General features: G+C 42.2%; 3 protein-coding genes across 8 annotated transcripts in view; 1 reads left to right on the top strand and 2 right to left on the bottom strand.

Annotated features, from left to right (window-relative positions):
• Positions 1-6183, bottom strand: part of LOC120557980 (inositol 1,4,5-trisphosphate receptor type 1) — an 83852-nt gene extending 77669 nt beyond the window's left edge. For 3 of the 6 annotated variants that reach the window (XM_039798739.1, XM_039798742.1, XM_039798744.1), the window contains exons 1-2: positions 4344-4435; positions 1317-1387 (exon numbers count right to left, since the gene is read on the bottom strand). In XM_039798739.1, the coding sequence (XP_039654673.1) occupies positions 1317-1387; positions 4344-4435 (163 nt within the window). Of the gene's footprint in view, positions 1-1316; positions 1388-4343; positions 4546-5529; positions 5911-6126 lie in introns of those variants that run through there. The other 3 variants (XM_039798740.1, XM_039798741.1, XM_039798743.1) reach the window with 3 other exon arrangements.
• Positions 6114-12310, top strand: sumf1 (sulfatase modifying factor 1). The gene is made up of 9 exons (XM_039798747.1): positions 6114-6450; positions 7457-7630; positions 7804-7878; positions 8753-8835; positions 9595-9717; positions 9801-9915; positions 10553-10666; positions 10743-10802; positions 11526-12310. The coding sequence occupies exons 1-9, from the start codon at positions 6190-6192 to the stop codon at positions 11625-11627; spliced, it is 1107 nt and encodes a 368-aa protein (XP_039654681.1). The 5' UTR covers positions 6114-6189; the 3' UTR covers positions 11628-12310.
• A 486-nt stretch (positions 12311-12796) lies between these two features.
• On the bottom strand, positions 12797-23309 carry LOC120557981 (leucine-rich repeat neuronal protein 1-like). Its single transcript, XM_039798746.1, has 2 exons — positions 22987-23309; positions 12797-15956 (listed from the first exon to the last, which is right to left on the bottom strand). The coding sequence occupies exon 2, from the start codon at positions 15712-15714 to the stop codon at positions 13567-13569; it is 2148 nt and encodes a 715-aa protein (XP_039654680.1). The 5' UTR covers positions 15715-15956; positions 22987-23309; the 3' UTR covers positions 12797-13566.
• Positions 23310-26745: the final 3436 nt, after the last annotated feature.

The raw sequence follows: 26745 nt of genomic DNA, 5'->3' as shown, positions 1-26745 counted from the left end.
GAGATCTCCACTTTTCAGCAAAATTGAAATTTTTTTGCATATCAAACACTTCATTTCTTGCATTCTAGTGAATTTTTCTGCTACAATTTATGGTGCAAATATATTTAATTATGTAAAGGAAATAATTATTAGATATTTGGGAGGGTTGCACTGGCCAGTTTTGATTATCCCCCCTGTAAATTACGCCTATGGTTGCAACACACAGCAACAAAGACAGAGCGAGAGATCGTCCTTCATGTTGTGCAGAAGGTGGAGGTATCAGTCTGCAGCCTGTGTTTATCGTGGGGACAGCAATTGTCTCTAGGGGGTGATAACCTGTCCATGGACACCAGAGACCCACTGAAGAGCTGAGCCGTGTGGGCACCGCTCAGATCAAAAGCTTTCTGCTTTCTAAATGTGGGGCAATCTTCTTTATACTCTGGAGACAGCAGATAGCATCCTAAATGCAAAGTGTGAGCATGTGTGTGTGGAATGCTCACTCTCCAACAAGCTTCAAAGTAAAACTGATAAAACACTCATGGCAAGTAGCTTGACATCGCAAAGACCAACGGGTTTGACGGATATACAGCCAAAAGAAACATGATTTTGGTCATATAGTACATGCTTTCTTAATCTATCAGACACAATTTACACACCAACAGTCCAAAAACGTTGCATTTTTAAATAGAATATTAATTCAGCAGTGACCAAGAAAAAGTTCTGTTGATATTTGTACAATAACCTGTAAGATATACTACACATGCCTTCACTACACTCATATATTCTCTGTACAATGTCGGGCCCGGCCTCTCCCAAGAGATATAAACCTCAAAGTCTGAGAACGGAAGACTTCCTGTACGGGAGCTAATAATAGAGGGTTCACTCAAAGAGGCATCTCAAGGCTTTTGTTTAAAAAGCAGCTTTTCCAACAAATCAACTCTCCATCTGCCTCTTCCTCCACAGGCGAGGCGTGCGAGCAAGCACACACAGCTATAAACACACGCATGGATGCATAAGCATACATGTGCACACACACACACACACACACACACACACACACACACACACACACACACACACACACACACACACACACACACACACACACACACACACACACACACACACACACACACACACACACACACACACACACACACACCATTAACAGCCTTGTTTGAAGTCCAGCGGGCAGAGATATTGTGGTTGTCACCAAAGAAACACAGCATAACACATTCAGCAGTGTCTCTCTCACAGAGCACACAGTATAAACAGACAGCAGTTACAGTAGTGTGATGATTTCAGGCCTCAGGAGGAGGGCTATGTGTGTCTCTTACCTCGGAACTTCTTCGGAGGGTTGTTGAGGTCCCCCGCATCAGGCTGGACGACACAGCGGTCGTCCACCAATCTATGTATAGACACATAATAATGTTGTTAATCACATGCACGCAGGTACAGCAGCACACACACCACTGGTAACCAGTCAATCAGTGTTCTGTATTTTGGATATGTGTGTTTTGTTTAGCGTATTGTGAATATTTTTGCAATTACACTATACAGTATAATGTACTGTAGCTGCCAGGTTTTCATAATAAAGTAGGGCTGCAAGTTATGTTTTAGTTTTTTATTCTTGAGCTGAAACAATTAGTCATATAATCAATCCACAGATCGAGTCCAACAAGTTTGATAAACCAACATTTTGCATGTTTTCTTAAGTAAAAAAATGGAGCATTAAGTGGTTCTCAAATGTGACTATGCGGGGGTTTCTTTAGTTTTCTATGATTGTAAACTGAATATCTCTAGATGGTTGCTTTGTTTATTTTTACACTGACATGTTTTTATTTATTTGGGCCTTTTTTTTGTTTGTGTATTATTATTCTCATTCTTTATGTTTTTTTCTCCTTTTCTTCTTGCATTCTGTATTTATTTATGTATCAATATAATATATGTATGTATGTATGTATGTATGTATGTATGTATGTATGTATGTATGTATGTGGTATGTGTGTATGTATGTATGTATGTATGTATGTATGTATGTATGTATGTATATATATATTTTTTTTTTTTTTTCATTCACGCTGTTCTAACTTCTGTCCCCTTAGTGGAGTTCCCTGTGCTTGGTGATCTACAATCTTGGATTGTATTATGTAAATAAAATAAAACGTGGTGTTGATAAATACTTTGACGGTAAAATTAATCAATCGATCAATCGGCCAAAATGTTATGGCGATGTATTGAGATTGCTATTTTACTTGGGTATCTGAGCTACTGTATGTCACTGCATATCTATAACCCCTGTGGGTTTATGTGTAAACTGATATGGGCGTGTGTTAAACGTAGTGGCCAAAACAAAAAACATAAAAAAGCTTCTGCATGTTCAAAACTCGACTGGTGTTCCCTATTTTCATTCATTGAGAGCTCTCACATAGCTGCAGCGTAAATGCGTAAATACTCTGACTCCACACAATAAGGAAATCATTCTGGAGTAGATGGCTGGAATTTCTGCCGACAAATTTAACTTTTACTTGCTTAAAATACAGTTTGTCTGGACACGGGCCAAATCCCACATCCATTTCAGACCTTTCCCCGGGGAATGTCTACAGTTGTCCAAACAGACCTGTCTACTACTCCAGTCTGTGCACCTCAAGGAACAAGCTGCAGACTTCGATAAAAAGCGAGAAAATATACCGCGGGGGGTAATTTTTTTTTTTTTTTTTTTTTTTTTGGGGGGGGGACGGTGGAAGCAAAAACACCGTTTAAACAAATAGGACAGGTCCTGTTAAAGGCTCACTGTACAAAACAGCATATTTAACATTTTTAACCTTTAAATTTGCTCACAGACCCCCTATCTCCAGTTACCAAAATGGGAGCTGGGAATGCTGCTCAGCTGGAGTTGTAATGCTCAAAAAGCTTTCTCTCTTCTCAATATGAGATGATCTGGAGAATGCTGCTGAGTTGGTGGTTGTGCGTGGAGAAGATGGCTCCTGGCCAAATCGGTATGTGTGTGTGTGTGTGTGTGGGGGAGGGGGAGCGCAGGAACTCGAGAAAGGGCAGTGTCTCAATAGTGACTCAGTCTTTGCTATGGGGGAGGTTCTGGACACTGAGCTGATAGCATTACAGATGCTGGACACAACATACAGCACCTTCCTTCCTATAAATATGTTGTGTTTTCTAGAAACAAATGAATGATTTCTCTTATTGCCCTGTTAACAGTCAGAAGTGTGAATCATTATTGTAACAGATATCTTAAGACCAATATATCCATGCTCTGGACCAGAGATCTTCAACAAGGGGTCCGGGACCCCTGGGGGGTCCTCAGAGTCACTGCAGCGGGGCCACCAAATTATTATTAATTTTTGAAAGATTTTTCAGAAATTAAAATGTCTTAACATGAATCTAACATATTATTAACAAATATACATCCCCACTGATGATAGGCTTACTGGCCTATAGGTAGCCATTCACGGATACAGTTAATCCTAAAGATTCACTGTGCCACATGTAAGTTTAACATTAAAAGAGGTTTTATAAAATCATGCCGACAAATATTATTTTAATAGCTTAGTGTTCTATGCACTAAAAATGTATAAAGGCTTTAGGCCGCCATACACTTTATTGTAGGCCAAGTGTAATATGCAACTTCCATTCATACAATATATTTAGTAGGGGGTCCCTGTTCCATCTCTCTTTCAGTTAAGGGGTCCTTGGTTTAAAAAACGTTGACGACCCCTGCTCTGGACCATTCTGCAACCCCTATAGCACATGATCAATATGCATCTTTGTGTTCCAAATATGAGGTAGAACTAATGCACAAAACAACACAACATGGCAGCGACACTGTGCGTGAAGGATCGGCTTGTAAATAAAGGTTTACCATTGGTGTTGAGTATTGTAAACAGCACCACCAGCTTTTCCCCTCCAACACTGCCCTTCATCCACTCCTGCCACACTCTTACAAAAATACACACTTTGTCATTAACTGTGCATTTGCCGCCCCTATTTTTCCTTTTCTCCCTGCACTATCGGTGCCGTGGTCAGCCATGGCAAAAGCACCACTTCGAAAGACCTCCCACACTGCTTTCTTCTGTTGGTTAAATTGCACATTTACATCCATTTATTTCTCCTTTCCTAACCACTTAAAACAGTGGGGAACGAACATTCCATCAGGCACACACAAACACACAGAATCCAGAGGCAATGCATTTTCCAATGGCACCAAAATGTGGTTCTCACTAAATCAAACTTTCAAAAAAATGGTTGTCACTACTAGTGTGACTTCCTTCCTTCCAAATACTGCTCAGCTTGCAATAGAAGATAGAAAAGTGTGAAGCGGGCCCACACACATAATGAGATGGACATACCCCAGGGTGCTGATGAAACCATTGGTGGATCCCTCTGCATACAGGGAGCAGATGTCCCCGATGTGTAGGAAGCTGGACATCTTATCAGACATGTTTGACAATCACACACACACACACACACACACACACACACACACACACACACACACACGCACACGCACACACGCACACGCACACACGCACACACGCACACAGGGAACACCTACAGCAGAGGAAAAGAGTAAAATGAGTAAGATATTCCCAATATCAGACATGGTATTATCACAAACGTCGAAGAAGCAGCAGAAGCATCTTTATTTTGAATTCTGTCATATTAATATCTTTAATGTTTGTGTTAACGATCTTTAATTACATTTATTCAGATTCAGCTATGCCACACCATTGAGGGATTCCTATAATTATTGTGCACGCACTTGTGAATTTCAGTTTGCAATTGAGATATGATCATGCTAATACCCTCACTCAATACCCCATAAACAAATCCATGTAGCAACAGAGTTCCCAGTTAGGTGGCAGTGCAATTTTAAAAAAAGAGGGATACCTGAGAGGTCGAGAAACTACACTAACACCACTCTCTGACAGCAGGGATTTGCATAGAAGCTGCAGGGAAATTCTCTGATGTTACAGTTGTTTGTGTTGTGGCTCAGTGTTTGACAGTTAATGATTAGGAGCTGCAGTTACCAGGAAGGTTTATGCACCTGCAACAGGTCATCGCCACTGAAGCTGTGCAGGTCCACTTCACTCAGGTTATCTGCCTCTTTCCGAAGCACTGTTTCTCACGAAGGTCGATAAATCAAACGAAAATGAACTAACAGCGGTGGGTTTAACGACATAATGACATAAATCACGAAATTGTCTATTACCTACACAACAGAAGTGCGCGTCTTGCTTACAGGCCTGTTTGTCCGACCAATAAAACACACATGAAACTTGAGTAAACGCGTCTAACAGTAGCCTGTTATTTGATTCGGCATCCGCAAGCAATTAACATCCGAAATTCGAACTCGTTTTTGGTCACTATACTGTGTGAACGAGGACATCAAGATCTGGTCATGAGCTGATGTGAGCATTTTGTTAACCATTTAAGGAGAGCGAACTAGATTTTTTTTTCTCCGCTGGGAGAAGATAGAGAGAAAGGAAGAGAGGATGGTAAACTGTAGCCTACAAGTTGAGCGCTCAACTTTACCTCGGTCGTGGTAAACGCTAGGGTGTTCAGCTGGGCTGGGACAACATGACTGTGGCTCTCCTCTTCACCACCGGGCCGGGGGGTGGGGGGCAGATCCAGCCGTCAGCGACTGTAATCCAGTTTGTATGACAGCTCTATCTCCTTTCCGCGCTGTCCGTGCTCCGGGGCTGTGTTCACTGAGGCAGGCAGCACACTGGCTCGGCTCAGCTGCCTGGCTCGCTGCCACTTCTTCTTCTCAAGCGGCCGTAGTGTTGATAGCTGGGAAATGATGTCCATGTGGTCCCATCCCACCACCAGGGGAATCCAGGATGTATTATCACTCCCAGCGAAGAGCCATTGATTTTTATGGTGCAGAAAAGTCTCCCATGTGAAACTGTCAAACTGCACCACACATGGTTTTATTTGAACAAATACTCGAATGGTATTTACAAGGAAGTGATTTTATTTACGTTAAAAAACTGAAATCTGCTATATTTACAAGACCCAAGATCATACTTTACAATACAATCACATTTTTTAAATAGAAATAAACATAATATATATTAACTTCGGGCAGGAAAGAGTTACATTTTCTTACATCGCAGCCAGCTGACTCACCACGTGACTTTGCGGAAGTGAGAGTATCAACAACATGAGCAGATCTTGAACCGTGCTGCGAGAATGGTGCGCTGTTTAGCCTTGTTTTTCATCGTTGGTTGTGTGAACGAAGTGTTGTGTATTCAGGGTTCATGCGGGGCTCAGTCAGAACCCGCCGCCCCGCAGGGAGCAGCCGGCTGCGGCTGTGAGAACCTGAAGAGAGCCGCTGCTGTGGAGCCCGTGGAGGACAGCACAGCTGCTGCAGACCCAGCTGACAAATACTCAAGAGGCGCCAATGAGAGGCCGCCAGAGGCTCAGGGAGATGAGACGAAAATACAAAGTCAGGTAATGCATCGGTGCTTTCTTTTCTAAAAAAAAAAAAAACTGTATTGGACAGTTCACAGTAGAGAAGTCATTGAATAAATGTCCCAACTGAGACATGCAGGTCCCTCAATGAGCACCAGGGGATCCTGAAATGTTATTCAAAAATTTTGATTTTTGAACCTCAAATAAAAGATAAGGCACAGAGGTCGAGAATGTCACCTGTTTAGACCACATCAGATAAACTAAACATGCATTTTTCTGAAATGTTGACATGATCTTCTACATAAGGGGCTTTCAGTGCAGTTTTAGTTTTTAGTTTTAGTTTTACTGTTTCAGAGAGAGACTCAGCTGGTTCTGAGGAAAGAACACTGTGTTTTATGCTCAAGTGTGTCCCTCAACAAGCTTCACCAATAAGATAGCTATTTTGTGGCTTTGGTTAGAGACGGTCAGGGTTTGCCAATCCTAGAGAAGCAGTCTGACTGCTTCAGGGTCAGTTCAAGGCATGGGAGTTCCCGGAGTTCTGCAAAACCTCATGCAGTGTTAAACGACAAGCCCTGCACAATACACAGTTAATTTAATGTAGGTGACATCTGGTGCTACCATGTAGGACATATTGAAAGAAAAATAACATTTAAACCAGTGTGCTTAAAAGCTGCACTAACTGCATCCAAATATGTAACTAGTCAACCGGTAATCTGATATTGGGCTATATAGCCTACATAAATTGACTTAAGGTGTGTTTTTTTGTTATTTAATACATTTAGTCATTCTTAATGTGTTGCACATTTGTATTGCTGTTGATATGATGTTATAGTATTATATGTTTTTGACTGTGCTACTGGAGTTGATGGAGATATTGTGCAGCCTAGTGGTCTGATTACTCTGATTACAACCCTATCTTTGCACTCAGAATAGATTATGTTTCCAGCCTGACTCTTAATCCTTTTAATTCTGTAGCCTTCTACAAATTTCAGAGATTCATTGGACGGCTTAGCTGCTTGTGAAAATGTTTATTTCCTGCATACAGATGGTGCTGATTTCTGGAGGAGAGTTCCTGATGGGAACGGACAACCCAGGTATTTCTGCAGATGGCGAGGGCCCTCAGAGGCTGGTGCATGTGGACTCCTTCTATATGGACATCCAGGAAGTCACTAACCAGCAGTTCCAGAGCTTTGTCAATGCCACAGGATACATTAGCGAGGTGTGTATCTAAAGAATAAAACACAAGCTGTATCTTTAAATACATAGAAATGAATTGAATCAATCAATCAAACCAATTGGTATGAAAGCAAATCTTTGGTTATTTCAATTTCATTGTTATGATGTTTATAGACATCACCTCTGCTCATTGTGTTTTTATCCCTATGTTTTTAGGCAGAGAAATTTGGTGACTCATTTGTATTCGAGGGGATTTTGAGCGAGAGTGTGAAAAACCAAATCACCCAAGCAGTAAGTGTAATTATTCAACTATCGGCATAGCTGTACAAATCACGTTTTCTTACGCCACACAATGCTTCTTATGCATTGCTAGTGCCATGCTTTTTGGCCTCATCCTTTTGGAACCCTGTAGAAATACTTCAGACGTGTGTACACAATGATAGTTGTTCTTCATGAGGACACATCTCACACACAACACACACAACCATAAAATACTGCATTTTACCATATTAATGAAGCTGGAAGAGCAATAGAGAGTGCTGCTTTATTATAATAGGGTATTTATCTAATACAATAAACATTCCTAAGTTAACAGTTTTGTTTCCCTCCTACCATGATGTATTTGAACATCTTCAGAGTTATATATATATATGTACACTTAGCTTAATCTTGTAAACCTGCCAGCTTAGGACAGCGCATATTTTCAGCTTTGCATAGACATAGAGACATGTACTACTGTTATTTAAGAGGTTTGAGCAGGGGCGTAGCACAAAATTCTGGGCCCTATAGAAAGGCATTTTCTATGGGCCCCTCCCCGCATCCACAGCTATTCATTCTAGCATATTTTTGGGCCTCCTCACATGAGGGCCTTGGGTATTCAGTCCCCCCTTTCCCCCCAGTCTGACGCCCCTGGGTTTGAGAATGTTCACAGATTGGTTGTAAGAGGCCTGAGCACAGCAGGCCTCCCACAGACGAAAGACAGACAGACAGCAGGCAGTTTGCTGCTTCATCTCAGCTGCCATGTGCAGTGGGGCAATACTTGAAACCATTAGTACCATTGCAATTCTGAAGTGTGTATGTGTGAGAAAATGGAATGAAGAGTATGAAAGAAGCCTAATATCAGACAGTAACCATTTGTTAACACCACGTTGCTTGTTGTTATTAGGTGGCTGCTGCCCCCTGGTGGCTTCCAGTCAAAGGGGCCAACTGGAGACACCCTGATGGTCCAGACTCTAACATCACAGATAGGTGGAAGGACACTCCACACTTTACTATAAACATTAAATACCCATTTTTACTTATGTCTTTTAAAATTAAGTAGAAGGCTCACATTTTTTTGAATTCTTGCATGTCCATATGTTTTTAGTCGCTGTGATTGTTCTTCCTCTCCATACTTGACGTGATTCCAGTGTAAGTGATGGGGGGACCAAATCTACAGTCCTCGCTTTAAAATTCAGCTGAAGCAAGTATAAGGCTTCATCAGTTTAAGTGGGATGAATCAAGGTGGTTCTTCTAAAGTTATGGTCTTTTTTGTGCGCAAACCCCCCTGCTTTCCCCCCTGTCACACAAACACACACACACTGCAACTCTTAAACATTTGTCAGTTGTCTGTGAAACGCTGGAATTTGGCACTGAAAAGACAGTACGTTTGAACTACTTGAGTAGTCTAACTCAGACTGTTGGAGCCTCATGTGGGCTTCACCGGAACTTCAAAATGCATTTTAACACAGAACAAGGACTGTGGGGTTTGTTTCCCATCACTTACACTGGAGACACATGGAGAGTAGGAACAATTAAAACAACCAAACGCCATATCAATGTACTTATGGGCTTAGGAACATTGTTTTAAAACAGACTTGAAAATGTGAACTTTTAAATGTTGATTCAAAAGCAATTTCTCACCTGCCACTTCTTTTATTTCATTATGACGGTTCTTTCTTTTGGCAAAAGCAAACTGATAAACCAAATACAAGCTCAGTAATTAACTTTCAACCTGTTTTTTTGTAGGCTGGACCATCCTGTTCTACATGTGTCCTGGGCGGATGCAGTCAACTACTGCACCTGGGCTAACAGGAGACTTCCTACAGAGGCAGAATGGGAGTATGCCTGCAGGGGGGGCCTTGAAGACAGGTAGACAATAGTTACTCATTATGGGACTGTAAAATATGCTAATGTGCCATGTCAATTTCCTGATGCACTGCCCCTGCTTGTAGACTTTACCCCTGGGGAAACAAGTTGAACCCGAAAGGTCAACACTACGCCAACCTCTGGCAGGGGGATTTCCCCAACCATAACTCTGCAGAGGATGGATACATCAAAACTTCACCGGTAAGATGTCATAGTCATGGGTGTGTTAAAGCGCATCATATTTCAGGTTAGAGATGATGTGAGTGACTGTGCTCATGAGCCGTTGTCACAAAAGTGGAAAAAGGCTTTTAACCGAGCCACTGCCTATAGAATCTACAGGAAATGAAAGGTGCTGGAGATAAGAGCTCATTTCAGAAGTTGATAAAGTCACAACAGCAGCTCACAGCTTCTAGAGATCAAATGGATAACCATTAGATAATATTAATCCGGTCTCTTTCTCTACAGAGGGAACTTTAAAGCCCAAGAGGTATCAACCATGAATGTATGCTCTCAAATTCTCAAAGGATGTGAGCTGCTGAAAGAGTTTTTATGCTTCACTGATTATAATTAAACAAATGTAACATGCTTTTGTAAATCCAGATTGAACACTAAATAATCAATATTTTAGTTTCAATCTAGTTCTTGGAAAGTTTTAATCTAGTTCTTGGAAAGTTTTAATCTAGTTCTTGCAACGCAAATCACAAATATACAAATACGCACATACAGCAGTACATACAGCTTACATATCTTCCATCGTTTCAGAAGAAACTAGTGTTTCTAATAAGATTCTTAATCAGACATCAGGTTAATGTGACATTATTCTCCCCGTACCCTGCAGGTGATGTCCTTTCCTGCCAATGGTTTTGGTCTGTATGACATGGTGGGGAATGCATGGGAATGGACCTCAGACTGGTGGACTGTGCATCACACCACAGACCAGCAACACAACCCAGTAAGAACACATTACCTCTAAGCTTTTCAGTCTTCCAGGTTGTGCTCTGATATCTAATCAATTTTCACTCTTTCAGACGGGTCCTCCGTCAGGCACAGACAAGGTGAAGAAGGGAGGGTCATACATGTGCCACAAGGTAAAGAAGATGACCGCTTTTATGCTTCTGATGCTCTATAGCTTTATTAAAAAAAGAAAAGAAAAGTTGATTACCAAACATGAAATTAGAAACACCAATCTAAACGTCTACTGACATATTTGAACTGTTGGCCGTTTATATTTAATGGACTTTTGTAATGTGAGCAGATCAGTGAAAACAAAATAGTTTGTTAGCTAGTAGTGCAAACCTGTTTTAATAGCAAGGATTGAATCCAGGCAACAACAGCTCTGACATCAGCATTTCCAAAGGAAGAAAGGGAGCTCATTATTATTCTCCACCTGTTAGATTACAAAGGAAAAATGCGGCCTCTCTCCTATTTTTCCTTTTTTTCCTGGTTTGTTTCTAGTAGTTTCTGTGCACGCACAGTCACCTGGCCTCTTGTTCAGTGGCTCTACTTGTTCTGGATTTAGAAAACTTGAAAAGTGTGAAATGGAGAGTACAAGACGACTCATACCAACGCATATAGTACGTTTACTTTATCTGCAACACCATCTGAGCCGCCCACTTGTGACCGTTCCAGTTTGCTTACCACCAGAATTGGTTGCCATGGGAATGTGACTAATTGCATGCAAAATAAGTCCTAAGCTGATCTGGTTTGTTTAATATGAATAAACCATGTGAGGGTGGAGAGGACAGCAGTCAACAGAAAATTAATTTATTATATTGTAAAAAATTTCCCTCTCTTCTTTCCCCCTCCTCCAGTCTTACTGTTACAGATACCGATGTGCAGCTCGTAGCCAGAACACTCCGGACAGCGCAGCCTCTAATCTTGGTTTCCGCTGTGTCTCTCAAGGGCACCGCTGACCTGACCTGCTTGTCTTGAACACAGAGTCCTTTATTCCAGCTGCTCTCTGACTCAAGTGTTGGTTGTAGAGTAAACCATTGAAAGGGGTTTCATCGAGGCTTTATGTGCCATTTCATTGAGACTGTCTTCCATTCCAGCAGGTATTTTCAGAAATGTGACATTTTATAACGTTATATATTTTTAAAGAAATTAATAGAAAAGGCAGTTGTTTCTACGTCTCTGTTCTGAGGAGGTGGAGAGAGCATTGAATAACTCAAGTCGTTGTTTCTGCTTGGGTCGAAGAACTTTTCAGTGGCAAAGATCAGTGTGGTCTTGTAAATGTCAAAAAAGTATTTGCAAGGTATAGGTTGTCATTATCAGCCAACGGGCTGGCTGAAATACAGACTAAAAGTCCATGTAAACTATACATCCGATGTAAAATGACACTGTGCAATTGCTGCAAGATTATTGTCAAGTATTGTAATATAATTTTTGCAATCACTGATAAATCTGGGACGAATGGTATCCTAAAGAATCCCATTTGTCTTTCTCTTTGTGTGTGTATCTGTCTGTTCTAATTAGAAGTTAATGATTTCTTGATTATTTTTTGTTTTCTTTCAAGAATTGTTTCATAGAATGTCCGTAGCCTGAAAATGACTCAATTTCTGAATTAGCCATAATAAAAAAAGTTGTTTGGTTTTAATGTGACTCAAAATGTTACACTGAATTTGTATGGGAAACTTTAGGTTTAGCTGACACAGCACACGGACATAGGTCTGGCTATGTCCGCTAATATGTTATTGATTCTAAACCTCAAGGTGCTACTTTGCTACCGTATTACTCTGTTTTAGCATTATTGACCTCTATGGCAACCATATAAATCAGGTGTATTATGTAGTTGTAGTGTAGCATCCACCAGAGGGCAGCACATCCTGGAATCTGTCTGTATCCGTCTCACGTGTATTTTTCTTTCATACCCATATCGAGAAGTTAAGCTGGCACAGTATAAGCTGTGTCTGTAAGGATTGGTCAGGGCAGTTAGCACTGTGATGATGTAAAGCTGATTTAGACAGTTTTGGACTGAGATGGGTTTAAGGTCTTCTAAGAAATGCGATTAAGACTTCACATGAAACCAACAGCATGTATCACCAAGGAGTGAGAGGATAACAGGAATCGAAAGAAGACCAAATGTCTGCAAAAGAACCAAAAGGTATTTATTGTAACTTCTTCAGCATACAGATTGCATGTGAAAATAATAAACTAAGCAATTAGCAAAAAAGTCTAGCAAAATAAGTGAGTAAACTGGGAAAGGGTCAAAAAGTTTCTAGTGCAACTTAGTAAAAAGACTCAAAATGTTTTAACAAACATTTGTATTTCTAGCATTAACATCACATTTTTCAGCAAACTAAAAATCCTATTCTCTTGCAGTTTAAATCAAAAAGTTCGAAGGAATAGTTGATACAACATTACTGCACAATTGCTAAAATTCAGTCGACAGTTAACAAGTCTAAACCCCACTGTCAGCTTTTAGCTGAAGTTCATACAAACTCCATTATCTATCAGTGCACAACAGATTACCTGTTTTACAAAACGGAGAAAGAAACACTGATTTCTACTAATGCTGCAAGAAGACCACTGGCCCCTGCTGCTGTATTATTAACCCAAACGAAAGTGAGTCAAAAACGCACCACAGAAACGAGCATAGCAACTAAGACAACCTGGAGGCTAAATACAGCTGTCATCTTGTAAGAGCCCAAAACAATCAAGAGATAGAAAGAATTAAACAAAGGCGATACGCTATACTAATAAAAAATCCTGTCCTTCATCACTCTGCCTCTTAATAGCAAAGCTGAGGATACAAAAAAAACATTTGCAACTGTATCCGACTTTTGCACCAAAATGGCAAAAGTGTGTCTTTTTGTGCTGCTGGAGAGGCAGCTGGGCCTCCTTACTGAATCCTCACCACATGTAGTAACTACGTGTGGTGTCAACAGGAGAGGGTTTTCCCTCTGCGCTGCCGTCTTTGTCCTTCTCACCATCAGCCTCCCACAGGTTGATGAGCGGAGGGTAAAGCTCGTTCAGGGGGATGGAGGAAGTCTTCAGCATGTATTTCTTCAGCGAGTGGTGGTAATTTTTTCTCTTCCATCTGCGAGCAACGTAGACGGCCACAGTGGCCAGACTGAGAAAGGCCAGCATGGTTGCCATTACAGCCAGCACAGCCGCACTCGGGTGCTGGTCTGACAGGTCCAGGGCGAAGGTAGCACTACGTGTTGTCACGTTAACACAGGACTTGTGTGTCTGCAGGTGGACGTTGGAGACTGTGAGGCAAACCTCATACTCAGTGCCAGGTTGAAGGTGTGTGAGGTTGTACTCGTGAACGTCTACAGGGACCCGTGCTGTGTAGGTGATGTGCGGGTTGTCTATCTTCATGGTGGCTGAGGCCCACTTCAGGTTGGAGGACATAACATTATAATTGATTTTCCAGGAGACCAGGATGGAGTGTGACTCGGTCTGCTTGACGTAGATTTTCATGACCTGGGCGCTGTCAAGCAAGGTGCCATTTACACGGATGGTGGCGACCCGTGTGTCAGCTCCTTCTGTGTTCTGGGCCACACAGGTGTAACGACCAGAATCCTCCACCTGAACATGAGACAGCCGCAATGTCCCCTCATTGTTCAAGTGGTGCCGCTCTGACACAGTGTCTATTGTGATTTTGGTCCCAAGAGGAGTCACCCAGTAGATCTCAGGCTCTGGCTCTGCCATGGCCCTGCAGTCGAGACTGACACTCATGCCCAACTCAAGGTTCAAGTGGCTGGGGAATGTGTTGTGGGATATGAGGGGCAGGCATTGCTCCGGGGACTCCAGCAGCCTTAGCTCTCGAACCCGCTGGCCTCGGAGTTCTGGTGGGGAGGTGCAGAGCATGGCCAGGGGCTCCATGAAGCGCACGGTGGTCCTGTTGGAGCTCATCCACTGAATGACACAGTCACAACGCAATGGGTTGCTATGCAGACTGATCTCCCGGAGATTAGGCAACGCCTCCACAGTGTGCTGGTAAAGGGCAGTGAGAGCATTATTGTTGAGCATCAGGCTCTCCAAGAAGGGCATGTCCCTGAAGGCTAACCTATGCACATAGGACAACTTAGGGTTGTTAGTAGCCTCCAGCTTTGTCAGCTCTGGTAGGTTGTCCAGAGCGTAGCGGTCAACTGACACTAACTCCATCATATTGTTGATGCCCAGCTCCTTCAGATGTAACATGTTCCTGAAATCTCCTTCCTGGATTTTGTGAACTGGATTTTTGTTTAAATCCAAGAATTTCAGATTGGGAACTTTTTGAAGGGCCAGTTGAGGGATTCTGACCAATTTGTTGTCATAGAAAGAAATGCTTTCAAGGTTGTCCAAACCTACAAAAGCATTCGCTGGTACATCAGTGAGGTCCATGCCAGCCAGGACCAGACTCCTCAGGCTTCCTAGAGGCTTAAAGTTCATGTCTAAGAGGCCAATAACTGGGTTCTCCCCGATCATAAGGATCTCAAGGTTAGGTGTTTCTTCAAACCAGCGGCTGTCTATGACATGGAGTCTGTTGGAGTTAAGATGAAGGCGCAGCAGACTGTGCAGGCCTGCAAATGCCCGAGGGGAGATGGAGCTTATCTGGTTGTGGTTGATGTAGAGCTCCTGGAGATTGGAGAGGTTTCCCAGGCAGTGGTCTGGTAGCTGGCTGATCTGGTTCTCCTCTAGATGCAGGGTGGTCAGGTTGATCATGCTTGTGAGGCCCACAGCTTCCACATTGCTAAAGTTGTTCTGGGATAGGTCCAACTCTGTCAAGTTGAACAGCGCCTCCAGCTCTCCACTGGTGTGAGAGATGGCGTTACTTTGGAGCAGTAACACTTGAGTATCTGCGGACAGGTTGGTAGGAATGTGGGTGAGCCTCAAGTCATTGCAGTCCACCGTGGCAGCCTCCTTGTAGGTCGACTGGGGAGTGAACCAAGGGCGGATCTCGCATACACACAAATGTGGACATTCTTTGCCATGTATGGGCGAGAGAAAGGAAAGAAGCAATTCCATGCACAGCCAAAGCAGAGGAGGCCACGGCTGCGAGCTAAGCGCCATGTTGTCTGCTCTCGCAGCTCACGCAAAGCTTAGATGAGAGGCAGTGTTCTGGAGAAAGGCTTGGAGGGAAGGTTCATGAGCATTAGTCTTCTTTACTGCTAGCTGGATGCTGTAGGCACTTTCGAGAGTGGGGATTTCTAATCCAGGAGAGTTAGTTATTTGCAGTAGTCAGGGCAAAGGATCATCTGGTCCAAACTTGACCTCTGCTGATTGTTCTCACTTCCTAACCTTGAGGTTTGAGCCTAAAAATAAAGACAGAAAGCAAGAAAAATGTTAAAGCCTGCAACATACATACCAGTATACAACATTTTAGATTTTCTGTTTGCAAAAAGATGATGAATTAGATAAACTGAAAAACAGCTGAATAGAGAAAGTGAGAGACACATATTTGGTTTCCTTGTTGTCATAGAGAAATGAGGCAAGTGGCAGTTTCCCCCAGTGCCACCCACAGATATTTAGGGGACTAAGTTGACGTGTCTAACAGGGCAGAATGAATCCGACAAATTTGTCTTGTTCGTGTAGACATTCATTCCCTACCTTTTAATGAGCTCCTACGCAGCCAGACACAGTTTGAATTGAAGAATAAGTTTGACAAGGAACTACTTCTGGATCTTGACATAAAATTGAGTGAGGCCATGCATGCCAAAAAAACTACTTAACCATTATGCCATTCAAGCCTTTACGCAACATATCTATAATTTGGCTGTTTCATTACCAAAAATGTCCATTTACCATAGAATACGCGTAAACTAGCAGATAGAGTGAAGCGGAACTTTACACTGTATTTATCAGTATTTAAGATGATTTGGTTGATATTAGCTCTGCTTCCCTGATGTGTTGCATATCTGTCTCCTCAGAGATTACCAACATGTTTTTGCTCTCTTTGCTGGGTAGATTATCTGCATACCAGCTTGGTATCAGTGATCCTCTTGAACGAGTGTGTGGGGTGGGCACAGCCGGCAGCTCTGGCTGTGAGCCCATTACACAACAGTCTTAATAAACAGGGAGTGTGTGCTCTTCACTGTTAATCACTGTCTACTTATGATACAGGCTCATGGGAAGCAGTCACACACATGTGAAATGAATTTAGTAAAAAACATTTGAAGAGCCAGAGCTGCGGCTGATTCTGTGTTTACGTCGTACTCATCCAGGTTTGGTCAACGTGAGAGAAATTGGAAGGGGACTGACAGGCTGAGCCCCCAAAGGAATTGTAATATTTAATGTTTTCACTTTCATTTGTCGATTTCATGACACCAACTTCCAGAAACGTCTGTAGGGATGACAGGTACAGACTCAGTTTTCTGATATGATATGATCATGAGCAATGGGGGTGAAGAATCAGTCATTAGTTTCTTTGAACAAATCCTAAAATGTATCCATGTATATAAAAAAACCTCTTGTGGGATCACATTCATTTTCATTTAAAGATTATTAAAAAGATGGAACGGCTAAATATTCCTGAGCATGCAGGTTTTACTATGTTAGTGTTTGTGTGTGTGAGTGATTGTTAGTGTGTGATTAGTGAGCTGTCAAAAGTGGCAATTATTATAATAAACAACCAAAAGGAATAATCAGCTACTATAATAGTTTACATTACCAAGAGAGAAGGAAAGAAAGACTCTTGGCTTTCTCTCGCTCACTAAACACCACAGTGTCAGCTTCTAGCCTGACTCACACTCATAGAAATTCACATTTGTCCTCATAAATAAACTGAGGTTGAGCATCCAGTGTGTGTGTGGGTGTGTGTGCAACAGAGAGAGATAATTGTGTGTATTTTGTTTCACATCAAAACTGACAAGTTCCTCCAATATTAACATAAAACAGATACAGATTGTTTTCCCTCTCCTTTCATGCCCTGTCTGTTCGCGGCCTGCGATGTGTTGACACCTCTGCACAGTTTTTCCTCCGCATTTGCATGTAGTGTAGTATAAAAGCACCTCAGCAAATACAAAATGGAACACTCTGCTATGCATAAAAACATAATGAAATCGTTTCTAGAAATTCAAACATGCCAGAAATGAGCGCTAAAAGCAGCTTTTCTCAAACACAGCGGATCTGCAGCAGAAAGTTGAAGCGTTGAAACATCACACATCTCATCCATGTTTCTTTCTCTTTGAGTAAGAAAGCATATGGTGCCTGGTATCAGGTGGCTGGTCTCTGCAATGACCCAGTCACGCTGATCTACCTGATTCCCTTAGTGTGACTGAAATGTGGCAGCAGGGACCTGCACCTTGTCTTGGCTCTATTCATAGATCAATTACACTACTTGCCTGTCGATATACTGTGCCTTGAAATAATGAGATTAACTTGGTGATACATTTGTGTGTCCGCTCTCTTCCTCCATGTGTTGCGCTGCTCGGGTAGTAAATCGGAGGAGACAGGCGGAGTAATCGCTGCTTTCATGCTGAGCCCATAAAACTCAGACACCTGTCACCAGGTTTCTGGCAGGCTGGCATCACTATGGGGGTCTGCATCCGTTCCCACCCATCTCTCACTGTGTGTACGTGTTGACCTTAATGACCTAATGAAGCTCTGCTGAGCACATATGCTCTTTTTCACTGATGGCCTTCTTCTTAATCACTGTAGTGCACAAATAAATACTTATGAGTCGCCCAGTACACCCACAGTTAGGTACCTATTGGTTAGTCTAGCATTGCCAGATCTTCCTCCACAGCGCTGCGGAGGAGGGTCTGGCTAGTCCAAACAGCAATCCGGGATGGGAGAAAAACGTGCTCTCGTTTATTGGCATTTCTTTAAACCAATCACAACCGTCTTGGGCGGTACTAAGCGCCGAGGGGAGCCAGGGTGACGCAGTAAAATAGCCTCGGGAAGGAACTTGTTTTGGTGGAACGTGTGTATGTTCAAAAGTTGTTTTAGTCATGCAACAGAAAACTCAGATTGGAGAGATAGTCTTACTAGCTGTCGCGATTTACCCTGCAGAGATCTGAGGAGCAGTTAACCATAGTCCTCACAAATCCACCAATTTAAAATTACAACACAAAGAAAGCGGAAGGTAACGGACATCCGGCCGAAAAGAGTGTTATCCAGCAGAATTTCCAGCGCAATCCCAGAAGTGGAACATCGTGGATATAGACTACCTATTGTCAGCCGCAGAGCAGCTCCACTGAAGTGGTTGAAGTTAATACCTTTTAGTTTTTAAGTTTTGCTAGCCAAATACATGATCCCTACCGGCTTCCCCCCTGTTGGCTCTGCCACTGTTCAAATAAAACAAAAGATGAATGTCATGAAGGGCAAAGGGTGGGAAACTATATTAGCACCCACTTGAATACAGATGTGTGTATAATCATTGCTGTTGTTTGATACAATCTGAAAAATGTGATTTATTAAACGGCTCTAAAAATAACTTCCTCATCACTACTATACAAATACTGTTATCTTAGTATTCTTTTACAGGATGGGAAAAAATGTGAATTCTGAGGATATATAGTAAACTTTGTTTGCCTCAAAGCCCTGGCTACGGTCATGTCTCAAAACATGACAATAAGTACAACAGAGGAGAACTGAAATCCCACAGGAGTGAGGTTTTTTATAGCGTCATGCTGTACACAATCACTTTGGTGGGACAACACCTTTGTGAACTCGTGTTCTCTGGGAAGCGACAGAGAATTCTCTCACTGCCAAAGCAAGCCCGGGCCAGTTGTGTGCCAACACCTCTATCCTGAAAATCCATTGCTAATCCCTTGGCAGCAGAGAGCAAAGACACTGTAGGGAGCATCATTTAAAATGCATGCATATATGTATCTACACTGCACCCATCTCTACACTGCCACAAAATACACATTCTGTTTCCTCACTCTTTGACTCACACTCTATGACATGCATGCATACACCGACCATTGGAAGGAGACAGAAAAATCCCTCAACAGCTTGGCATTATCCAGCTGACTGTCTGAATTGAAGCCTCCAGCAGGAAGGATTTAGTTTCTTTGCTCACCCAATCCTTATGAGGTTTTAATCTAAGTACACATTACACATTTAAAACACACACACACACACACACACACACACACACACACGCACATCTACAACTACACGCCTACAGTAGCTGATATTTTCATTGGTTTCCAATAAATCTTCAGAGGATCACTGGCCCCTGAGGTTCAAAGCGAGATGTAATTGCAGGACATAATAAGCCTTGTCTGCTTCAAGCTGAGGTCTAAATTCATTTATGAGACAGGATCTCTGGACAAATCAAGGAGCACTAAAGAAACACAGACCTGCAGTCAGATTGTGGGGAGCCTCTCTTTTTAGATCTGGGAAATGTAGGTGTTTGTTTGTGCAGGATGCAGCCACTCTTTTCAGTGGAAGAAGTTAAAAAAATGACTTAAAAAATTGATTAATTAAATGATGTCTCTTGTACACCTAAGAGTTAAGATGCAATGCTTCACCATGTGCCACTGGTGCAGCCAGGAGGAACCTACGCTTGATAGCACGCTGCATCATTTTTTTCATAGGAGGCTATGTTTTACGCCGTCTGATTCTGAGGCCCTTTTCACTGGGTGCAAAATGTAAGCAGTTTTTGAATCAGCAGCCGCACAACAGGCTCACAGACATGCCATCACCATAGCAACGACTATGCCACCGGCATGTCTGTTTCATAACCAAATGAGAAGACATAGGAAGACAGCTATTAGTGCCACCAGGCAACTAAAGAAATATGCTAGGGAAAAAAAGGCACAAGAAGGTGACTGCAGCATAAAACCATATGATAAAACAACAGTAAGCACAACCACATCATGCACATATGCTCAAATGTCTGGCTCTTCCCCCAATACAGCATACACCACATTGTAATAATATATTTCCAGTTTTCTACACTAAAGATGTTAGTATTTCGAGACAATCAGTTTCAATCCAGAGCTATCATGTGGTGTTGGGAAGCTGAGTGGTGCTGCCTGATGTTTTCTCTATGTCCTCACTGCGCTGGCCTGCCTGAGAGACATCCTGTTCCTGCTCCATTAGTATGCAAGTGTCTCACTTCACATCACACAGGGCTTTGGTGCAGCTGCTGATGGCAGAGGTGTAAAGCCGAGGAGGAGTAGGGTGCATGTCCTCTCAGTCAGAGAGATGAGAGAAAGTAGAGAAGGAGAGGATGGAGAGAGCTTTGCTTTCTTCAACTGGAAGGCCACAGGAGGAAACTGCTGAACTGAAAATTGTACAGGGTTGAAGGTAGAATGAGAAAATCCAAAAACCACGTATGCAATTAAAGGGAAGTACGGTGCATACTTATACAATGTTTCTTCAGACTGCATAAAGGTTTAAAAGTCGCAGCATGACAAATTGTCTCTGCATTTCTATTTACTGCGAATCCATATAGCTTTATTTCCCCGTGGAACTAAGATGGATCTTGACACAATTTTTCTTCTCTGGCTTTCAATTTTTTCTCTCCCCTTTATGCCCTCATCCTCCCCCTCCACTTCATCTATCCCTACAGTTGCAATGTCGGTAAAAAGCCAATTTGTTGTCATTGGAGCATCGATCAATCACACTGACAGGGCAAAAGTCTCTAATCTCAGGGGAATCTCTATTTGAAACAATGCAGAGGTCAAGGAAGAATAACTAGCGTAGATAAAATTGGCCTCTAAATTAAAAAGATGGTGCCATTAATAATGCTTTTAAAGTTGATTTCTATAAATGGGCTTCTACATGATTTGGGCTTCGTACACCCTGTCTATCTAGAATAAAAGTTAATTTTTTTTGTTTATTGCTGATAAAAACAAAGGATGGCAAAACAGCTGACTCAGTCATCGTCTTGACAAAACCTTACAATAGCCCGTCGTGTTTCCATGTTCCCCTTCAGATCACGCTCACAAAGGGAGAAGGTCAAGCTTTTGCACCCTGTGGGAACTCCAGCACCAACACATGCTGCAGAGTTAGGCTCTATATGGCTCACAATGGCTCCTACCCAAACACACACAGACACACCAAGGCGTGTCTTTGTTTTGGCAGGTTCTCACACTCTTCATTAACAGCTGAGGAGATACGTCACCGTGCATTGTAAAGATTGGGGGAAGGTGCCACAGCCTCCTAAACTCCCATATCATTGGCTCATTGGGTGACATCTGGATCAATAGTCTGCTTTTACTTCCAAGACAAAGTAAACTACATACAAGTTGTGTGGTTACGGTTGCGAGAAAACAAGCATGCAAATCATGCAATGCATAATGTTCCTCCTGTCCTAGTCAAACATACGTGATAAACTAACTACCATTAGTGAATTCTTTATGGTGTCAGTGATCTCAGTAACAGGTGCCGCTGTAATGCAGCAGCTGAAACAACAGAACCCACTTGACAAAGGTTACCCCTAACAATACAGACTCCCTCTTGCTTTCTCAAACTTCTGAGTAGAAAGACTGGGTTGTCTTTCTTTCTCCTCTGTGTCTTCATTACAGACATCTGCCAATTTCCTGACTCTAAGGCATGCAAATAGGTTCGATGGAGCACATGAGCCCATTGCTGCTATACTCAGCTGTTTCAGCGGCACTCCGCACTGGCGAGTGATGCTGCAGTTTGTGTTAATGTTTCACTGTTAGTTGAACCAGGTGTAACAGTGCAGTGAAATGTCAGGGCTGCTGGCAAGACTGCAGCTTTAATAATGAGCCATTTAGAGACTCACAATCCACACTAATGCTTGGCTTTTTATGACGAAAGTAGCCTATGTATAAAATAAAATATTGCAACTAACACAGGTTTGCGGTGCGCTGATTTGTTTGATTCATGTTTTCTTTTGTTTCCCTGATCTGTGATCAGTTCATATTTGTAAATTGTCTAGATTTGAAAAAGGTTCATGATAATCATATCACGCGTACAGATTGATTGCAGAGCAAATTATCCTTGCAAATCTATTGTTATTATAGCCTACATTGTATTGATAAGACTGACCCGACGCACACACTGCAGTCAATGCTGAGAACACATCGATAAATATGCACAACTTCCAGGATCTGTTTTTGTCTAAATTAAATCTTTGTTTCAAGCTATTAAAACACTGCCTTTCCTCTGTGCGGTGGTAGCACGCGCTGCACGAGGACCCACGCAATGGAGAGAGAACGCGTTATTGTTTCATTTGGTGTTTGTTGATCAATGCATTTCTTAAAACATGCAAAATGACGACTTCATCTTTACGAGTTTAACACTTTAGATCGGACTGAAATATCCCCCTTTCTACCGAGCAGGAAATCATTTGAGGCATTTTGTAGACATATCTATCACAATTTCAACACATGCATAAAATAAACACATTGCTCTCACCTCTGAAGCGCTGTGCTACTCCGTAAGACTGCTGCAGGCTACTGTGTCTGACCCGTGCAGTATCCGCAGCTCCAGGATGATGTGCGAGGGGTTGCAGATTATGTTTTAGAATATCTAACACCTGATAACGATCAGCCTTATTAACGAGAACAGGTCGTATCTGTGAAAAACACTAATCTCGGCTCTGATCTCCAGCGATACTTTAGAAGTGGAAACGCTGCAGCGCACAGCTTTCAGTGACGAGCAGCAGCTGCCTGCAGGTCAGCGAGACTGAAACGCGTCTGACAACCACAGTGGTGCCCAAACAGGCAACATCACCATCTGTTCTGTCATCACAAACCATGGGAACGAAAAGTCCCACCCTACCGGCCACGAGCTGCGAAGGGCAAATGTTATGCTGGAAATGCTGGAGGAACCAATGACAGACACCCCACTGCACCGATGAGATCTCATTGTTTGAAAGTCTCTGCTTGTTGACCTCTTTACAATGTGTTTCTGCTGTCACTCCTCAGGTCAACATAACTGTTGGTCATTCATCATCAGTTAGGAAAAGGCTTGAAATCTTGTTTGAGAGGCCATGGACACAGTTGATATAAATGTAATGACTTGCTAATTAATAATTAATAATAATTATGAAATGAAATGGACTTTAAAGTGAATATTTTGAGTCCCTCTCACACTCTCTCGCGCGCACGCACACACGCACGCACGCACGCACGCACACACACACACACACACACACACATACACTTGCACACATGCAGGAGTCTATGTTGAAAGAGGGATAGACCTGTCACTTGTTTGGATTGCTCCTCCTACTACCCCTCCATTCCTCTCTAAGGGGAGCAATGAAAATGACAACGTTTCATCACTTTGCAGTTTGAGCTGCTGCTTTGGAAGCTGCCTGACCCGTTCTTCATCCATACTGTAGCTACAGAGAAGAGATGTGATCATCTCTGTGTTGAGACAAGAAAGTGTGCCAGGCAGATGTCACTTGACATGCAGGTTTTGGCTGTTTATTTTTTTTAAATTAAGCACAAAGTTACATTTTGACCGAAGAGAAACACATTTCAATGTTCTTTTTTCTTTTATAAATTCTACTTAGAGAGCCGGAGCAGGTTTGGCTTCTTCTATTAATTAATCCTCCTGTGTTTGTGTTTGGTTTATAGGGCAGAAATGATCCAAGAAGAGTGTGTTTGAAGCTTACAGTAAACTCAGGTATGCAGTTGCCTCATTAATCATCACTCCAATTTTCTACTCATTGCATTGGCTTTCGATCAAGTTCAGGATCCAATTTAAAGTTCTTGTTCTGGTTTATAAAGCTTTGCCTGGTCTGGCACCTATTGATATCTCGGCCCTGCTCCATCGGTACACTACTAACATGTCCCTCAGGTCTTCTAACCAAGGATTACTGGTGGTCCCACGCACTCCTTTAAAAACTAAAGGTGACCATTCCTTTGAAGCAGTGGCTCCAAACCTGTGGAACGCCCATCCTACTGTCTTACGTTCTGCAGTCTCTGTTTAAGCTTTTAAAAGGCAGCTGAAGACACATTTGTTTAAATTCTTTTGACTCATGTTTGTAACTTTGGGTTTTAGGTTTTAATCGTTGAAATTACTTTCATTGGTCATTCAATAATTATTTTCTTTTTTCCCCTTGTTTATTTTCTGTTGGATTGTACTGTATTTTTACAGATGTTTATCATGTGAAGCACTTTGTGACTTTGTCTGTAAAAGGTGCTATATCAAATAAACTTAAACGTATAAAAAAAGCATTAAATGTACTACATGCTCTGTAATGCAGGACCTTGTAGGGCCAACTGTAATCCACCCATGCTGCTTTGATGACTCATGCTAAAGTATTAAACTAGAAATGGAAAACATGTTATTGTAACCTTCTGCACACTGTGTGTACGTTGCATAGCACAGTTAGGCAGTAGGTTTTAAAGTTTTAGTCATCCTCAAAACCACTAACAAGCTACCTGTCAGAAGAATTCCCGTTAGAGATTATTTTGGCTGTTTGACCCTAATCTGAAAAGTGCTTTTACAATGTTTTACCACTTTTAGGTTCAGGATTTAGTGCAGACTGAGTGCATGTGGCGAATATAGAGAAAAGCCTTCTAAATACTAATGCATTAGTGTAATTTAATTCATTTTGCTGAGGGCTGAATGGAACTTGTTCAAAGACCTTTTTGGTGTCCAAAAACTTTGTTTTGTGTTTATTGTTCTGCCACCACAGGGAGCTCAAAGTTGATTCAGCAGTCACCCTGTGTGTTAGTTGCAACCAGCAATCATAATTTCCCACCATTAACCTGCAGTGCTTGTGGTGTGGTTGCTACGGCAACAACTCCCTCGCAGGAAAGGCGATGCAGCATATCCACTGGTTTATTAGATCTCTGATCACACAGCTCCCTCCACATGGCCATCTGGGAAAACCAGCCAAACATAAATGTATGCCCCCCGTTTTACCTTTCTCAAGTCCTCTCATCATTTTGCCGCATTACTCTCTGCTGAGGAGAAGACAAGGTGTCAGTTTTCCTCGTTAGCGCTTGTTTTCAGTAATAGATGTGTAGAATATTAAATGAGAAGTGTTGAGGAGCGATGAGATAAATGTTGGAAGAAAATAATAGGTTGGCAAAGACACACAGACACATATGACTTCACTGCAAGTGAACCGGTAATGCCTCCATCTTTGGTTCAACCACAGTGGAATATGTTAAACGATGTCTATTAGAGCATATACGTAGAGGACAGAGAGTTTTGTTTGTAAGACAAGTGCTGCACTTTTTAAATTAGATTTTCGTGATTAAATTAAATCTGATCTTAATTGGCATTAATATGAACAGCTTGATGCTGTCTACAGCTGTAACTAGAGCAGATGCCTGCCTCTGAACATTTAGCGCATTTACTACCTCGTTGTGACAACTATCACACCATTCCTGGTACCATCGCTACCTTCTGCCAGGCAAGAGCAAACACTACTGACAGACTGCAGATGCTGTTTCACACACACACACACACACACACACACACACACACACACACACACACACACACACACACACATGCATGCACACACACACACACACACACACACACACACACACACACACACACACACACACACACACACACACACACACACGCTTGTGTGGACATGGACTAATACCATGTTTGTCATGGTCCATATCTGCCTGTGTCTTCCCTTCTTCAGCTGCAGGACGATAGGTGAAACACATAAGGCATTTGCTCGGGGAAAGACACAGAAACAGAAAAGTCTTACTATATAATGCAACCCAACACAACAATAGCAAACTACAGCCTCAGAAAATCCCTTCTGAGTTGAATCAGCACCTCACAGGCTCAACACAAATTGAACATTATGAGCCTCACTGTGGTTGAATTTATTGCTGGTCTGTTATATTGGATTGCAACAAAGTGTACAGGTGGTATTTGTATTGTTTTTCCATGTAGCTTTCACCTGGCTTAGGAAGGGGAAGTTTGACATTTTGGGAAATACACTTATTTGCTTTCTTGCCGATAGATGAGAATATTGATATCTCTCTCATGTCTGTACACTAACTATGAAACTAAAGCCAGGAGATGGTTAGCTTAGTATTAAGACTGGAAACAGGGGTAAACAGCTAGCCTAGCTCTTTCCAATGGTAAAATCTACCTACCAGCACCTCTAAAGCTCACAAATTAACACAATATATCTCATTTATTTAACGGCAAGTTGTGGTTTGCCAGGCAACCAGAGGA

This window comes from Perca fluviatilis, chromosome 4 (genome assembly GCF_010015445.1).
Source record: "Perca fluviatilis chromosome 4, GENO_Pfluv_1.0, whole genome shotgun sequence".
NCBI classification, from domain to species: Eukaryota; Metazoa; Chordata; class Actinopteri; order Perciformes; family Percidae; genus Perca; species Perca fluviatilis.
Note: the sequence above shows the minus strand (reverse complement) of the source record. Positions and strands in the feature narration are given on the sequence as shown.

Excerpts from the sequence above, each read along its gene's own strand:
- sumf1 (XM_039798747.1), top strand. The coding sequence starts at position 6,190 with ATGGTGCGCTGTTTAGCCTTGTTTTTCATCGTTGGTTGTGTGAACGAA. Across the intron at positions 9,718-9,800 it reads AGGGGGGGCCTTGAAGACAG|ACTTTACCCCTGGGGAAACA; the intron begins GTAGACAATAGT and ends CCCTGCTTGTAG. Across the intron at positions 10,667-10,742 it reads CAGACCAGCAACACAACCCA|ACGGGTCCTCCGTCAGGCAC; the intron begins GTAAGAACACAT and ends TCACTCTTTCAG.
- LOC120557981 (XM_039798746.1), bottom strand. The coding sequence starts at position 15,714 with ATGGCGCTTAGCTCGCAGCCGTGGCCTCCTCTGCTTTGGCTGTGCATG.